The 16,276-nt window shown below is 44.4% G+C and overlaps 3 protein-coding genes across 16 annotated transcripts in view; all 3 read right to left on the bottom strand.

Moving 5' to 3' along the window:
- Positions 1 to 964, bottom strand: part of tanc1b (tetratricopeptide repeat, ankyrin repeat and coiled-coil containing 1b) — a 117,919-nt gene extending 116,955 nt beyond the window's left edge. The window contains exon 1 of one of the 3 annotated variants that reach the window (XM_031558172.2): positions 770 to 964. The gene's annotated coding sequence lies outside the window, so the exon portion shown is untranslated. Of the gene's footprint in view, positions 1 to 326; positions 748 to 769 lie in introns of those variants that run through there. The other 2 variants (XM_012836453.3, XM_012836452.3) reach the window with 2 other exon arrangements.
- A 4,653-nt stretch (positions 965 to 5,617) lies between these two features.
- dap1b (death associated protein 1b) lies at positions 5,618 to 8,458 on the bottom strand. The gene is made up of 4 exons (XM_012836510.3): positions 8,310 to 8,458; positions 7,134 to 7,221; positions 6,653 to 6,716; positions 5,618 to 6,233 (listed from the first exon to the last, which is right to left on the bottom strand). The coding sequence occupies exons 1-4, from the start codon at positions 8,404 to 8,406 to the stop codon at positions 6,117 to 6,119; spliced, it is 366 nt and encodes a 121-aa protein (XP_012691964.1). The 5' UTR covers positions 8,407 to 8,458; the 3' UTR covers positions 5,618 to 6,116.
- A 1,108-nt stretch (positions 8,459 to 9,566) lies between these two features.
- Positions 9,567 to 16,276, bottom strand: part of LOC105908032 (plakophilin-4) — a 90,042-nt gene continuing 83,332 nt past the window's right edge. For all 12 annotated transcript variants that reach the window (XM_031558121.2, XM_031558118.2, XM_031558120.2 and 9 more), the window contains 7 exons: positions 15,931 to 16,081; positions 14,589 to 14,781; positions 14,122 to 14,206; positions 13,791 to 13,908; positions 13,535 to 13,666; positions 11,690 to 11,763; positions 9,567 to 10,477 (listed from right to left, as the gene is read on the bottom strand). In XM_031558121.2, the coding sequence (XP_031413981.1) occupies positions 10,229 to 10,477; positions 11,690 to 11,763; positions 13,535 to 13,666; positions 13,791 to 13,908; positions 14,122 to 14,206; positions 14,589 to 14,781; positions 15,931 to 16,081 (1,002 nt within the window). In that variant the 3' untranslated portion in view covers positions 9,567 to 10,228. The remainder of the gene's footprint in view (positions 10,478 to 11,689; positions 11,764 to 13,534; positions 13,667 to 13,790; positions 13,909 to 14,121; positions 14,207 to 14,588; positions 14,782 to 15,930; positions 16,082 to 16,276) is intronic.

The following is a 16,276-nucleotide window of genomic DNA, read 5'->3' as shown; positions in this document are numbered from 1 at the left end:
CAAACCACTGCTCATCTTCTAAAAATAATGCGAAGTTTACCGTAACTGCTTTTGAGCGATACCCAACTTCTAGCCTACTTGTGTACCCTCACAATTTTACAACCCGATATATTGGTAAACTAACCATACAAGAGTCGTTTCTATGTTTCAGATTCATGTAGACTGAGGTTGAACTACCTTGTAGGTAACGTCATTTCAGAATTTGTTTTCAGGCTAAGGTTTGTCAAAAAGCGAATAATTACTAATTTACTAATTCAGATTGGACATTTTCGTGTTCAAAGATAACGAAAGGATGCGTTTGCTAATTTCCAATAGGAGTAGCCTACCAATTCGATTTCCAGGGTTGCAGGTTGCTAGCTCACTGGCAGGCGGGAGACTCAACTTCTATCAAAACTTTCATCCGAATCCCCCCCCCCACGATCCGCGTCACCCGGATAACTGAACTGTCAACTCGTTAATGAAAAATGACAAAAGCTTCAGCTAGCAATAGACAGCAAAGTTTAAAGAAGGTTAACTTAACACTCGACAGCTGGCTTTACGTCGCCCTCAGTCAGTCACATCATTATTGTCACTCACTATATCATATTCTGTTTTCTCTGGAGACATGTCCCAACAAATTCTGAACCCGCCGGATTATACGAACATGCTCATTAGCACCAGTCACATATTCACTCATTTAAACATTTCAGCAAACACTGGCAAGTGTTGTTGTATCTCCAGCGTCTTAATACGAAGGCAGAAAATAAGTGGTATAAAGTATTAACGTTACCTGTTTAAGTCATGAATTTTCCGGGTGGAAAAGTTTTCTCTAGGCTTATCTTCACATGGATCCTGAGATAGTCCAAAGGAACGCTGTGGAGCTCCTCCTCCTCCCTCTCTAACTAGCACCATGAGGTCATCTGGCAGGGTGAGCAGAGACAGCCAGTCCAACCCCCCAGAGGTGAGCTGCTTCTCTCCAGTAGCAAAACACCAGCCATAACGTGAACGTAGGCTAGCTGCGAGTGATGCTCTCTGTATTTCCTCATATCATACGTGCATGGAATTACCGTATTATAATATAGTTTAGCCTACTTGACGATATTGACTGAATTAAGATATTCCTGGGTTGGCTTTGGTTAAATTACTGCGACATTCACTTCTATAGGACATAGTTATAGAGCCTTTTTGAAACTGTCAAGGTGGGTTTGATATAATATTGTGGCGAAAGGTCAATTCAAACCCCCACATCATCATGTAATTCTTTCCTGCATTTTCAGCAATTGGAAAATTGTCGACCGCTCTCCATCATGTCCAAGTAAGCTGCTCCAAAGTGTAGCCCCCGTGTTTTGATCTTGTGTAGAGAATGTGTCTTACAGACTGACCATGTCCTTGTCTTTTCTATTGTAAAAGTAGCCTACATAAACCAATTGCATTTCCCCGTAGCCTTCCATTTGTTAAGAGTAGAAATTGAAATACTACATGAGGAACTTTAAGGTTAAGGTTATGTGAAGTATTCCATTGTCATGTTTATAATTTCAACACTCACATCTTCAGTTCTTGGTCTGGAAGATGCTGTAGAGCTACTCTCTGGTGACACCAAGAGGATGAAAGCTGTTACAGCAGCATGTGTACTACTGGATTATACTGGACCACCACATTCATAGAACTATTTACATCCAGAAAATATTAACAACAGTAAAAGTAGCCTGATATTTGAATATTTGTTCTATTCAGTTTGTTACTGTTATTTTTATAAGATTGTTGTAATTGCTGGAATGTCTTGGATAGTTGATTTCACAGACACACACACACATACAGGCACGCATGCACACACACACACACACACACACACACACACACACACACACACACACACACACACACACACACACATACACACACACACACGCACGTGTTGAGTGTTCAGCACTGTTTGAACAGCAGTGCCAGAAAGGCATCTAGTGGGCCTTGGCCCACATTCAGGCAGGTCTGGCTGCCAGAGCTGTCTGAGATCCTCATTATCTCTCTCTGGTGAGGCATGGTGGTACACAGGAGCAGCTGAATGGGGTTCATCTTTTATCAGAGGGAATTCTGTCATGATGGCCAGTCTCAACAAAAGCACTGCAGCAGGGAATGGTGTCCTGACAGGCACCATATTACTCTGGTTTACAATTCACAGCCTTAGGAATGAACCAAATGTATCGGGACCACTAAGGTATGTGTATCGAATTTCTGTACTTTTTATAATAATTCTGCATTGCACATGAATCATGTATTACATTCACTGTTATCAGCAATAGTCAAGAATACGGTCCTTGTCTGTGTGTGTGTGTGTGTATATATATATAAAAATAATGTATTTATTTTTCCCTGGTTTAATTAGGGACATAGACAGGCACAGCACTTGAGGAATAGATGCTTCATCTTGAAGGTCTATGGAAATCAGCCATTGATTTAGGTGAAATGAATCACACACAGATGGTCTGGCTTAATCCTCTCAGCACACATGGCCTTGTGGAGCATCCCAGGACTGTAGGCACATACCCCTTACATCTCTGGTGGATTCCTTCAGGTGCTCATTATATACACACACATGTAACCAGCCCCAATCCTATGTGCATCAGAAGGGACCACGATTAAATAGATCCCAGAAACCCTTGATCTACTGATCCCACTTTCCCCTCAGATAGCAGACACATTCAAATGATTATATTCTCAATATATATACAAACGAGGACAAAATTGTTGTTACCCTTCCCAAAAAAGAAAGAAAAACCCACAATTGTCACTGAAATAACTTGAAACTGACAAAAGTAATAATAAATACAAATTTACTGAAAGTTAACTAATGAAAATCAGACATTGCTTTTGAATTGTGGTTCAACAGAATAATTAAAAATAAATAAATAATGAAACTGGCCTGGACAAAAATGATGGTACCCTTAACTTAATATTTTGTTGCATAACCTTTTGAGGCAATCGCTGCAATCAACCGATTTCTGTAACTCTCAATGAGACTTTTGCACCTGTCAACAGATATTTTGGCCAAATCCTTGTGAGCAAACTGCCCCAGCTGTCTCAGGTTTGAAGGGTGCCTTCTCCAGACTGCATGTTTCAGTTCCTTCCACAGATGTTCAATAGGATTTAGATCAGGGCTCATAGAAGGCCACTTCAGAATAGTCCAATGTTTTGCTCTTAGCCATTCTTGGGTGTTTTTAGGTGTGTTTTTTGAGACATTATCCTGTTGGAGGACCCATGACCTGCGACTGAGACCAAGCTTTCTGACACTGGGCAACACATTTCGTTCCAGAATGATGTGATAGTCTTGAGATTTCATTGTACCCTGCACAGATTCAAGACACCCTGTGCCAGATGTAGCAAAGCAGCCCCAGAACATAACCGAGCCTCCTCCATGTTTCACAGTAGGTACAGTGTTCTTTTCTTTGTATGCTTCATTTTTGCGTCTGTTAACATAGAGCTGATGTGACTTGCCAAAAAGCTCCAGTTTTGTCTCATCTGTCCAAGGGACATTTTCCCAGAAGCCCTGTGGCTTGTCAATATGCATTTTGGCAAATTCCAGTCTCGCTTTTTTATGATTTGCTTTCAACAGTGGTGTCCTCCTCGGTCGACTTTGGCTCAAACTGCGACGGATGGTGCGATCTGACACTGATGTACCTTGACCTTGGAGTTCACCTTTAATCTCTTTGGAAGTTGTTCTGGGCTCTTTGGTTACCATTCGTATTATCCGTATCTTCAATTTGTCATCAATTTTCCCCTTGCGGCCACTTCCAAGGAGGTTGGCTACAGTACCCTGGACCTTAAACTTCTGAATAATATATGCAACTGTAGTCACAGGAATATCAAGCTGCTTGGAGATGGTCTTATAGCCTTTTCCTTTAACATGCTTGTCTATAATTTTCTTTCTAATCTCCTGAGACAACTCTCTCCTTAGCTTTCTGTGGTCCATGTTCAGTGTGGTACACACCATGATACCAAACAGCACAGTGACTACTTTTCACCCTTAAAATAGGCAGACTGACTGATTACAAGTTTAAAGACACTTGTAATGCTAATTAGAGGACACACCTTAGTTTAACATGTCCCTAAGGTCAAATTATTTTCAATCTTTTTTAGGGGTACCTTCCTTTTTGTCCAGGCCAGTTTGATTTTTTTTTATTATTTTTTTTTTTATTATTATTCTGTTGAACCACAATTCAAAAGCAAAGTCCGATTTTCATTAGTTCATTTTCAGTAAATTTGTATTTATTACTTTTGTCAGTTTCAAGTTATTCCAGTGACCATTGTGGGTTTACCTTTCTTTAACGGAAGGGTACCAACAATTTTGTCCACGTCTATGTATATATATATATATATATATATATAAAATAAAATTTAAAAATTCAACAATTTGATGCCATGTGTTAACCATATTGCGTGCAGAGCTGGAGGGTGGCATGTGCCAAGACCACGGTCACAAACTGTAACGAGCCTACACCCATATTTGACACTAGTGGCTATGTGAGAGAGGAAGGAGACAAGTCAGAAGTATGAGAAGAAAGCTGACTCCCAATGATTCGGTTCATGATGTGCTCTGGCTTGCCTGGTTCTCCTCTCCCACATGTTTCCTTTCACTGATGTTATCCAATACCACATATGATCATGCATTTGCATCAGTCACACACAGCCCCTACAGTCTTATTATTGTGGTCTTTCAAAATAAGGATGTGGTGCAACCAGTCAGTCGTGTCTCTCGTGGGGGGGAAAAAAACATGCAAAACATTGTTTGCTGAAAATGTGACTGACATTTGGATAATTCAATGAAACTGCTGCCTTGTATCTTGATCTGGAAAGGCATCTGAGGGATTTTAAAGACAACTAGTTTGACTACACAGTACGGTTGCCTGTAATGCATTACAAAATATATATTTCTTTAGATCACTCCATTTGAATGCACTGCATACAGCTTTGCTGTTCAGGTCTTTTCATAAAAGCTTCTCCAACCCCTCGATCAGGAATAGCTAGTGGTCCAAGTGCCAGCGTGTGAAAGGACAAAACCACATGCTGCACTTCCTTCCCCTTAGCCTATAGAGGAGCGTAAAGCTCTTTCCCATTCACTGGTCTGAGCTCATCACAGGGAGGCTTTTGTGAGGAACGCACGAATGGTACATAAACATGCAGGAAGCCTCTCAAGGGGAAAAAGGGAATGAGAGAAAGAGATCTAAAAGATGGCACTTTGGAATATCTATGCAGGGATCATGGAAAAATGAGCACATAGCTGGGCCTGCTACCATAGCAACTGTTCAAATAAACTGCATAGTGTAGCTTTTGTCAAGGCCAGAAAGAGGACTAAAGAATCTATAAGGAATACCAGATCTGATGTGAAATATGTGGATGTCTCCCTTTGGAATGAGTGATTATTAAAAAACAAAAAGACATGACCAAAAAGTCTAACAGAGCTGTAGAATAAGTAGCATTAAAGTTGTGAAAAACAGGATGGAGAACTAGGATGCATGTCTGGGAAAAGGATCAAGTATGACATTGCAGAGGAGTTAAAACTTGTAATCCTACACGGTGGGGGAAAGATAAAGTTTGCCTCCATCTAGTGGTAGTTATGCGCCAATGAAAGACAACAATCAGGTTTGCAGAAATGTGGGTCTTTACTGAAGTTGTCAATCTTAAGCAAGACAGTGAAAAAATATTAAATTTTAGTTCACCAACAAAAATAAGCCTTTAAAGTAATGCCATGCAAACACAAAGCTGTAAACAAATGCCAAACCTGTCTTACTACAAAAGACATTTCAGGAACAGTGAGTGTCAAGCTAGTGAAGCACTCAAAAGCACAAACCAAGACTGGTTTATAGTAAGCATACAAAAATACCTAAGCGATATTAAAACGGTCTTGCACCAAAGGTGCAAGGTTAGAAGGGCTTGCATCTAACAGCCTAAACAGATGTCACATTAATCGAAAGGGTTAAAGATTAACTGGCAACTTGTGTCAGTTCCTCAATGCACACAACACGCTTCAAAGCACACTCACTTCCTGTTTGTCTTACAGTTGACTACACAAGGCAGACCTGTGGCACTCAATGCTGGTATCCGTGGCTGTGTGCTTGTATGCGTGTGGGTATGAGGGAGGTTCAGCATTTGCGAGGCTGCTGGATGAAGAAGCTCCGGGGCACATGAGGTTTCTCCATTGCCGGTCGGACTCTGCTGTGCCGCACGCTCGCCGGGGTCTCCGGAAAGTCGTGACTCAGCTGCAACCACGTAAAAAAAAAAAAAAACACTAACATTTTAGTAAGCACAAAGACAAGATAAGAGCACAGACTTTTTGATCCATCACAAATAGTGTGCATTTCCTGTGTATATGCACAAACAGTGAGGAGAGTGAAAATCAGAGCATGGTGCATCTGATGGATCACCTGAATAAGTGTGCCCTACATCTACCCATTTCAACACTTCAGGAGAATCTGGTTAGTTTATGAAAGCAGACCTATAAACATTCATCAATGTGGAAGGGATAATTCACTGCACAATTAGAATAATTTAATTTGTGTAATGCATGGTGTACTTCTAGAGAGCACCAACACACCCCTGATCCCATTCATTCGTGTATGCATTGAACTGGTATGATCACAAATGCTGCAAGTGTGATGTAAAAATCTGACATACAGACCTTATCCAGTGTTCCAGCCAACAAAACACTGACTTGTTGCATTCTGGAGGTGGTGTTCAAAGATCTGAAATCACCATTTCAAAAGGTCATTACATAATTGACTAAATCCTCTTTAATGCATTTCCAAAGGGGAGTAATTTAAGTTGAGGCATCCAGTACTATGATCCTAAGACTTTTTAGCCCATTACTAGAAGCACTGATTAACAGAAGCAGAGTTTCCTCTAAAACTTCAATGTTGGGGCTACTACCACCCCAAACAAATGCATGCAAAATCCGTGAGGGAATAATTAATTATTTTTTTATTTTATTTTTATTAAATACACTCAGACAATAATACAGCCAACACTTCCAACCAACATGTCCAGTCACTTTATGTATTCCGTATATAAACCTAAAAAGGTTGATTGAGATCTCGTACAGATAGTCTTCTATCTCAGAGACCTCAGAGAGCCTCCTGATTCAAAGTGAGGGAGCAACATACCTGGTCTTCTCAGGCCTCTTGGTCTCCTTCTCTGGTGCGCCACCGTCATCTGTGTTCTTCTTGGCAACACGCATACCGCCAGCCTTCACTACACAGACATAAATCACAGAGACTTTCACATGGCGGTCACCAGATATAAGCCAGTTAGCAGTCCAGGCGGTTAAGGTTACAGACACATAAATAAATGAACCATTGATTTAGGAAACTGGGAGAGTGGAAAATTGTACAGAGGCCTTTCCATTGGCATGAACAGTATTTAGGCTTCAGAGGCTGATTGTTTGCCTTAAGGCTACAGAGTGCTGCTGCTGACAAATAAAACTGGGTGAGCAAATCAGTTATGCTGAGATTTCCCAAACACTTCAGTGATGGGGTGGGATGGCTGGCAGTGCATAATGTTACAATCTATATTACCACTTTTATGCAATGCCCTAAATCTATCGTCTATAAGGCCTAATGTGTTATGTCATATTGGACAAAGAAAGCACATATAGGGTTAAGGAACAGCCACACCCCCAATAAGCTATGGAAAGAGAGAATAAACGACAAAGGATTTGAGCGCTATAATCCTTGCGAATTTTGTAGTGCACTTCAGACGGAGACTAGCCTATATTATACACACAAATGTATGCTTTGATTATTCCCAAAATGTTCACACCAAGCACCTGTACAACATCGGACTTAAAAGTAATTTGAATAATTAACGGCTTAAATTAAGCCAACATTTTATTGTTTATAAGGAATAAAACATCAAGGTTATTTTATCTCTATAGGCTACTCAAAAAGCATGCCCTTTGACATTCTTGGGCACGGAGTGTTCCCTGACGTACCAAGGAACAACAATCAACCAAAAGTTTGGAACTCGACAAACTACCCAATAGCCTGCAAACGGACAAAACAATATGTCAGCTACTGGTATGGATACAAGTCAATCCATGCCTCGCATAAGGCTTATGAAAATCGATATGCATGCATGAGCAACTGCTCAGTGCAAGAGGAACAACGAATACGATTCTTTAAACGCACCTACAGAAGAAAAGGAGTAATTTTACTATACGAACCGAAGAAAACGCGTGTCGCAAACTGCGTGTTCCACGAGCAAATCAAAATAAAACAAAGACATGCAGACTATTGCCTGAAACGGCGAATCAATATAAGAACGGTCAAGAATCAAAATACCTGCTGGAGGATGGCCAGCCTTAAGAATAATATTCTCTCTCGTTCCAGTTTTGGGTACTTGCACCATGTTGAAGTTTTGTCCACAATAAAGGTACATGAAGTACTACAACGCCCACTTCGTTGTTTTTATACTCGTAAAACAGTGTGACGCAGCCCGTCCTTCCCACAGGAAGTTCATGGCCTCTGCGCAGTGTGCACTGTTTATATATCATATGGAGTGGGACCGTGCCACCAGGAAACAGTCTGACTACTTGATCCACATGAGTTATGAAGCACTGTAATTGCGCAGCCATCGACCACTTGTTTTTGTTATGCATCGTGGTGGGTTGGACCACGAAACATTTCCCCCAATCGCATTTGTCAACACATTTGATGTCTCTACGTAAATCACTCTTCGCTCTCGGTAAACAACATAGTCTATCGCATTCTTTAACGTCAATATATTCTTACACATAACTCGCCAGGGCTCAATGTTGTAAAATATAGCGTGAACCTTGTGTCGCATTTTTTTTTATGTGTTGTGGTATCAGTGTATATTCCATACTCTGGTCTGGCGTGCATGAGACCAGCTCGGGCATGCCCAATGCATAAGTTTTAGGGGTGTTGCCTTATGTCTCCCAAAAGATCACCCATAATCCTAGACCTGTCACAACAGAACTTCATTACTGTATTTGTTTACTGTGACGAGAGAGAGAGAAAGAGAGAGAGAGAGAGAGAGAGAATATTAAGGTAATCTTATCTAGGTAATATAGGTATCTATCTGTGTAGATCTAACTTTTTGGAAACTGCTAACCTGATTAAGGTTTGGATAGGCTGTAGACCTATGACCAATTGTATGATAAATATATCTTCATAAATATGTATTCATATTGTCATCTGTAAGCAATTCTTGAGTGGATGTAGTGTAAACTCAGGAATATATGGATATGAAAAGCTCTGCACAGGCCAATAAACATTGACATTTATTTCTGTAGCTGTGCATAGTCAATGGCAGTGAACTACCCCATGAATTGTGTTGAACAGGTAATGGAAAAATAAAGCTACTATTTTTTGCAAGGTCACAAAAAAATGTCTGAAATTACACAATTCATTTATAAAACAAAAGTGATTTTTTATTACTCCAGACTGTTTTCGATGCCAACTTTGCTCCCACCATCTCCCTTCATACTCCATATATGTATTTCTCTATATTAAATTCAACATGGCACATGTCTGTGCTGACGAGCGTAAACCTGGTGGCCTTTTATTCTGTATTTACAATAAAATGATGGAAATGTACAAGACTCAGTGGCATTCACAATCTCAACAATAGGTACGAATACAATTTGTTCCCTCTGTACAAACTAATGACATTAGATTATTATTATTTTTATTATTATTATTTTTTTAACAGATACATGATGGTGATCGATTTATGCCTACGTACACATTCCCCACTTGATTCTCTATCGCAAACCTTTTTTTTCTCATCACATGACTCACTCTTTCTCCATGCTATCACAACTACGTCTTCAAAAGAAAAAAACAGCAACACGGACACCAACACAGTGCGAGGACCCTGTGGCGCACTGGCGCCCAGCATCCAAGCCCCTTTGTTCCCGACACACTCACTGCAAGATTCCCCCTCCATTCTTCCTTTTTCGTTCTCCCTGTTTTTTTTTTTTAATCAAAAACAACAAACATTCCATAAATTCCTTCTTTGGCTCACTTTCCGTTTCCCCAATCCGATTTCATCTGAACGACCGCCACATTCATCTTTACTTTTTTTATATAAAAAAAAAAAGGAGACAACAAAAAAATAACAACAGACAGACTGACACACGAGTAAAAGTTCATGTGGAAGAGTTCATGGAGCCTCTTGGTAAAGGCCCAGTGCCTCAACGATAATCTCTTTTTCTTTCTGCATCTCCCTCTCCGGTCTATACCCAGGAGTCGGGGGAGCCGGGGTACTGCTCTGCCCGGTAAGAAGGCCTCCGTGTGGTGGAATAGAAGTCCACGTAGTTGGTGGTGGCTTTGAGCCCGAGTGGCTGGGGAGTGTAGTCCGCCGCGGAGTAGCGTACGGCACTCTCCTCCAGGTAGCGCTCCTCGTAGCCGTGCGGCGATTGCAGGTACATTCGGTAGGTATCATAGTTCCTCCTGCCAGGCTCATCGCCATAGTACACCTGTGGCTGTGGAGAAAAGGGGTAGAGAAGAATTAGGTTTCTCAAACAGAAAAATACTCAAAGATGACACATGATAATCCTACATTAGGTTGATCATGCTAACGCCTAGTTTTCCTAGATGCCAATGATCACCTAAGACAACTTGGTGCTTGGTATGTTAACTAGACCAGAATTTAATTTTTCCATTGAAAATTTAAAATAAGAAGTGGCAATAAGATACTGGTTGATACCTTGATATCCACAATTAAATTATTTACTCATTCTAGTGTAATGGTCTCCAATGTCTAGAAGGTTTGTTTACTCATGTATGTTTTGTTTTGTGCATTTGTACTATGATTGCCTGAATCCTCTACTGACTTCATTTTAAGCTCTAACGTTCCTCATCAAACTCTGCCACTCAGTCTTTATGGAAACTGTGCCCTTCACCTTGACCAGGTTTTACCCTTAGCAGTCATTCACACACAAAACAATCTACACGCCGACACAACAAGCCTTCCACTGTCAACACATGAAAAAGTAATGGGTCAAGACAACAGGCAACAACTCGGCTTGTTCACGCAGAGAGGTGTCATCCTGGTGTGCTTGACGGACGTCTTTTAATTATAGATAGGGAGCTCCGCGTCGCTAGCCTGCTGTTCGCCGACGGGCCATGGATCTCAGGCCCGGGACGAGTGCACATCAGCGGGCTCCACACACTCTGACAGGTGCCTGGATGCCACCCAGCGCACCCAGCGGTGCCCTGCCCAGCCCCAGCCCCTGGCAGTCACATTCGCTTAGGGACGCACAAAGGCTGACGGGAGCCACCCTCTTGTCCCAGCTTGCCCTCTAAGCCGACTACACAACCTGTCCGTCTCCTTCCATTTGTGCAAAGGAGCGAGAGAGTCAGCTAACCCTGACCCCCCCCCCCCCCCATCTCTTTTTAAAAAGCAGATAGGCAGACAGTTTGCCGATAGTTCGCCGTGGGCTCGGAAAGCTAGACAACGAAAACGACAGATCGATTGTCTGGCCGATAGAGGGATGCGCAAGTGGTGAATGAGTGGGTGGTGAGCTTAAGCAGGAGATGCCTGCGGTGATCAGCGGAGGGGGAAAGCTGCCCTTTGTGGATGAGCCACTGAGCCCAGTGACGGGCCTGTGAGATTATGTCCTCCTGCAGGAGGATGCTGCTCACGCTGAGCACTTCAGAGTTGCCACCGCCTGTGGCTGTCAGAGCCCCCTTACCTGTGTTCTCCTGGGCTCCTCTCGTGTTGGCGAAGAGTAGGACCCGATATAATACGGCGATGATTTCGCAGACCCTAGAGGGAGAAAGAAAGAAAAAAAAAAAAAAAACGTTTTTATTTATCTCCAAACAATCAACAACACAACACATGAAAACATCAAAGCCAGACAGCCAGCTAGCTAGCCAGCCATGAAACACAATGAGGCCGAGTTGCCTGGCTGCTGTGAAAACAAACGTCCTGGCGCGTCTCTCTCTGGAGAATGTACAGTTGGATCCCACAATATAACAGCATAACAAAAGACACTTGGAAAGCCAGACGGCAGAGCTGCTGTTTGTCGAGCCTGTGGGCTGGTATTTTCTTTGGCACGTTTTCACGGTGGTGGCATCCAGGGAGGGACGTTGCAGCCAGTCAACCACCGGCTTTGTGTGTGTGTACACAGGGTCCATGTATGTATAGATGTGTAGGGAAAAGTGCCTTTATATATCTGTGTGAAAGAGAGCAGGGTTGCTGGTTTCCTTAGATGCACCGTGTATACGAATATTACACAATGTATATTGGTATTTCGATATGAGTGTTTGCAAGAGCAAGTCTGTGTGCATGCATCATAACTTGTACTTGGAAAGCATTTCTAAAGAGTGAACATGAAAGCATGTCCAAAGTGTGAGGATGTTTGATAGCCTTTGTACGAGTATGAGGTACTGCGTCTGTCTTGCTGTTTCTGAGCAGCCTTTTTCTAGCTTGTGAAACAGCATGAGGACTGTCTATAGAGTCCAGAGTGTGCTTCTGCATGCTTTAATCTGTGGGTGGGCCTGTGTGTGAGCCAGTGGATGAGAGTGTCTGTGGGCCTGTGTGTGAGCCAGTGGATGAGAGTGTCTGTGGGCCTGTGTGTGAGCCAGTGGATGAGAGTGTCTGTGAGACTGTGTGTGAGCCAGTGGATGAGAGTGTCTGTGAGACTGTGTGTGAGCCAGTGGATGAGAGTGTCTGTGAGACTGGGAGGGAGCGACTATCCCAGTCAGCACTCGGAGCTCTGTTTACTCTGCCCCTCCCTCCCTCCCTCCCTCTCTCCCTCCCTCCCTCCCTCCCTCCCTCCCAGCCGCCGAGCCCAGGCTCTGTCCATCTGTCCCCCTGGCCCATCTCTGCCCCACCTCGGGGCAGCAGACAAAGGCAGCTTTGTGGTGGATGCCCAGACCCAGGCAGTCTGGCCCCAATGCCCAGCACTGCCCCTCCCTCCCTCCCTCTCCCCCACCTCCCCCCCCTCCCCTCCTCCCCCTTCCACTTCTCCGCAACAACAAAGGGAGTCCAGAACAGAGCCCACTGTCTCTCAGACTCACTGTCTCTACAGCAGTGATGAGCTGGCGGAGAGCAGTGTGTGTGTGTGTGTGTGTGGGGTGTGTGGGGTGTGTGGGGTGTGTGGGGTGTGTGTGTGTGTGGGGTGTGTGGGGTGTGTGTGTGTGTGGGGTGTGTGGGGTGTGTGGGGTGTGTGTGTGTGTGTGTGTGTGGGGTGTGTGGGGTGTGTGGGGTGTGTGGGGTGTGTGTGTGTGTGTGGGTGTGTGTGTGTGGGGGGGGGGGGGGTGAAGTGTGGGTGTGTGTGTGTGTGTGTGTGTGTGTGTGTGTGTGTGTGTGTGTGTGTGTGTGTGTGTGTGTGCATGCGTGCCTGTACACGTGCACGTGTGTGAGAGTTTGCCTGCACCATGTGTCCCGGGACAAGGGCCTCTAGCTGATAGGGGATGACTACGCAGATTCGCACACAGAATGCCTACATGTCAGCCTCAGGGAGAACATGCACATACTCCAAAAAGGTTAGCATTTAATACACATTGGTATGTGTTGCAGGTTGTACACTCACCTGTGTGTTGGTTTTTATGTACATTGTTGTCGCCTTGGTAGTTATAAAATTGCATAGTTGAAGGGGCCCTCTGGTAGTCGGAGCGCTGCTCTTTGATGCCCAGTATGGCAGGAGAGGAAGTGGCACTACCCGCTGTCAACACAACACAACAGCCAAACAACAGAGTTATTCAGAGTCGTCTAAACAGACGGGCGTTTACACACCGTAAGCTAGGGAAGGGTTTTGATAGATGGACTGGGAGGACAGGTGGGCTCACCAGACTGGTGGAGTGGGGACATCTGCAGGTTGGTGGTTGGTAAAACGGGCTGAGACTTGAACCGGTCGCGCTCCAACGTCGTGACAGGGGTGACAAAGTGATTCTGGTTCCATCCATCCTGACAAACACACACACAAACACGCACACGCACACGCACACACACGCGCACACACAATTGCTGTTAGAGCATTCCTCTTTTATTGGAAAGTTGGAAGAGAACAAAGAAAAACGCCCAGAGGGCAATTGGCTTTGATATGACGAAGTTTCCTGGCATTCAGGTCAACAGCAGCTGCAGCACGTCCCCCGTCCCCCCCCCCGCCCGCCCCCTCACCTTCTTATAGATGGTGCGCAGGTCTCTGTACTGCCAGAGGGTGTTCAGCACCTGGGCAGATGCCTTCACCACCTTTATTGAGAACCTGAAACAAACATGTGACATCCATTTGTGAGCCTGAACACTGAACACTCGCTCATTACTACTTCAGGGGTGAGCTCAGGTGTGCACAAACTGACAGGTAAACACCAAAACCTTTATGTTGGACCCTTATGTGTCCATATGTCTGTGTTGGACCCTTATGTGTCCATATGTTTGTGTTGGATATCAGTATGGGACAGAGATGTGTAGCATAACGGACTCACAGAGGGACTGGCTGAGCAGTGTTGCAGAAATCTGTGGTTACATGCAAGGCTTTACATAACCCTCACACTGTTTACACAAGAAGTGAGACATAGCATTCATTCCTCTCTGGCCCCAGCCCCGCAGCCCCAACCCGACCAGCACAACCCAGCTCTGTTGCCCACCTCTCTCCCCGGCCTTTGGTGATGTTCACCAGCTTCTCGATGCCCCCCGTGTCCGCCAGGGCCTTGGCGTTCTCCATGTTCTTGCTGGTGACCTCGTGGAGGGTGCAGCAAATGGCCGCCACCGTCTCGTCCGACAGCTGGGTGGTGTTGCCCCCAGGGAGCCGGTTGACCAGGTCCCTCATGGCATACTTCCCTAAAAAAACACACACACACACACACACACACACACACACACACACACACACACACACACAGAGAGAGGGGTGGGTCGAATGGGGGTGTTAGTGCGGCAACAACATATATCAAACATTACGTAATACATTCCTGTGTTGTTTCAATCTATACGAGCCTTCCTCCGGGCAAGGGCTAGCCAAAGAACACAGTGTACTTCTCCCTTCTCTCTTTGCTTTGCCTTTCCACCACTGTGCACTAGGATCACATTTATGCAGCTGCACTCCAGAGCAGAGAACAGCGATGAGTTCGCCCGCCATGAGTCCGTCCTCAAGGACGACGCGCTGCAGTCTCAGGAGGAAGCCTGCTTGCAATTCTCTTTCTTCCTTTTTCCTCTCCGTCCGACTCGGCAAAGTTCTACCTTTCCCTTCTCTCTCCTCTCCTCTTTCCTTTCCTTTTCCTTTTCCTCCTTCTTTGTCTCGAGCCCTGCATGTTTCATTTGGTGCCGCAGGCTTGTTCCTGTAGCAGCCAACCTCTTCATTATTTCCACACTGTTTGCTGATAAAAATGTGTTCCGTCAAGATGTACACAGACGGAGAGCGGCAGGACTGGAATGTAATTGGACCGTGCCAATCAGGGTTTATTATTACCTTCTAATTGACCCAAGTATACAATCCGCCTCTTGTTTCCATTTGTGTCTATATTGTTCCTTTGGGATCCCAGGCGCGGGGTTGTGTGGGCCCTAACCACCTGGCAGGCATCTCCTACTGGGAACAGCTCAGTGCTTCTGACGCTCACAGTTCCCTGCCAATTACTATTCTCACGATAACCCCCTCTCACTGCTGTTGCAAACAATTAGACAACCCTGCCATGAGTTATGAGTAACAGCGTTATTTCGACTATTCAGACACGATTATTTGCTTTTTCAGAATGGCTAACATCTTTGTAGTGGAAGTTTATGATGGCTATGTCAGATGTGTGTGTATGTCTCAGTATAGCAAGTAATGGAAGTATGGTGGCTATGCTGTATGTCTGTGTATATACTTGTGTAAGTATTTGCAGTGGAAGTTTTTGATGGCCATGGTGAATATATGTGTATATCCAAGTATTTTTATTAGCAGTGGGTGTATATAACTGCTGTGCTTTACTGGAGTCTCTGGAAGTTTCTAACCTATCAGCTCCTTGTTCCGGACATCCAGGGCCATGTTCCTCAGAGCAGTGGCCACGGAGCACACCACCCGGTCATTGTCCATCCGCAGCAGCTCCACCAGGATGGGCAGGCCCTTCTCCTTACGTACCGCCCCCCGGATGTACGACGCAAACTGGAGTAGGGGAGTGGGGGAGAGAGAGAGAGAGACAGAGAGAGAGAGAGAGAGAGAGAGAGAGGGAGAGAGAGAGACAGAGAGAGAGACAGAGAGAGACAGAGAGAGAGAGGGAGAGAGAGAGAGAGAGAGAGAGAGAGAGGGGAAAAGGAAAAACACACAATTTGGTTTCTGCTATGCGGAGTAGAGAGGGAA

This window comes from Clupea harengus, chromosome 2, assembly GCF_900700415.2.
Source record: "Clupea harengus chromosome 2, Ch_v2.0.2, whole genome shotgun sequence".
NCBI classification, from domain to species: domain Eukaryota; kingdom Metazoa; phylum Chordata; class Actinopteri; order Clupeiformes; family Clupeidae; genus Clupea; species Clupea harengus.
The sequence above is the reverse complement of the archived record's forward strand: the minus strand, read 5'-3'. Positions and strand labels throughout refer to the sequence as shown.

Excerpts from the sequence above, each read along its gene's own strand:
- dap1b (XM_012836510.3), bottom strand. The coding sequence starts at position 8,406 with ATGTACCTTTATTGTGGACAAAACTTCAACATGGTGCAAGTACCCAAA. Across the intron at positions 7,222-8,309 it reads GGCTGGCCATCCTCCAGCAG|TGAAGGCTGGCGGTATGCGT; the intron begins GTATTTTGATTC and ends ATGTCTGTGTAG. Across the intron at positions 6,717-7,133 it reads AAGAGGCCTGAGAAGACCAG|ATCTTTGAACACCACCTCCA; the intron begins GTATGTTGCTCC and ends TGGTGATTTCAG.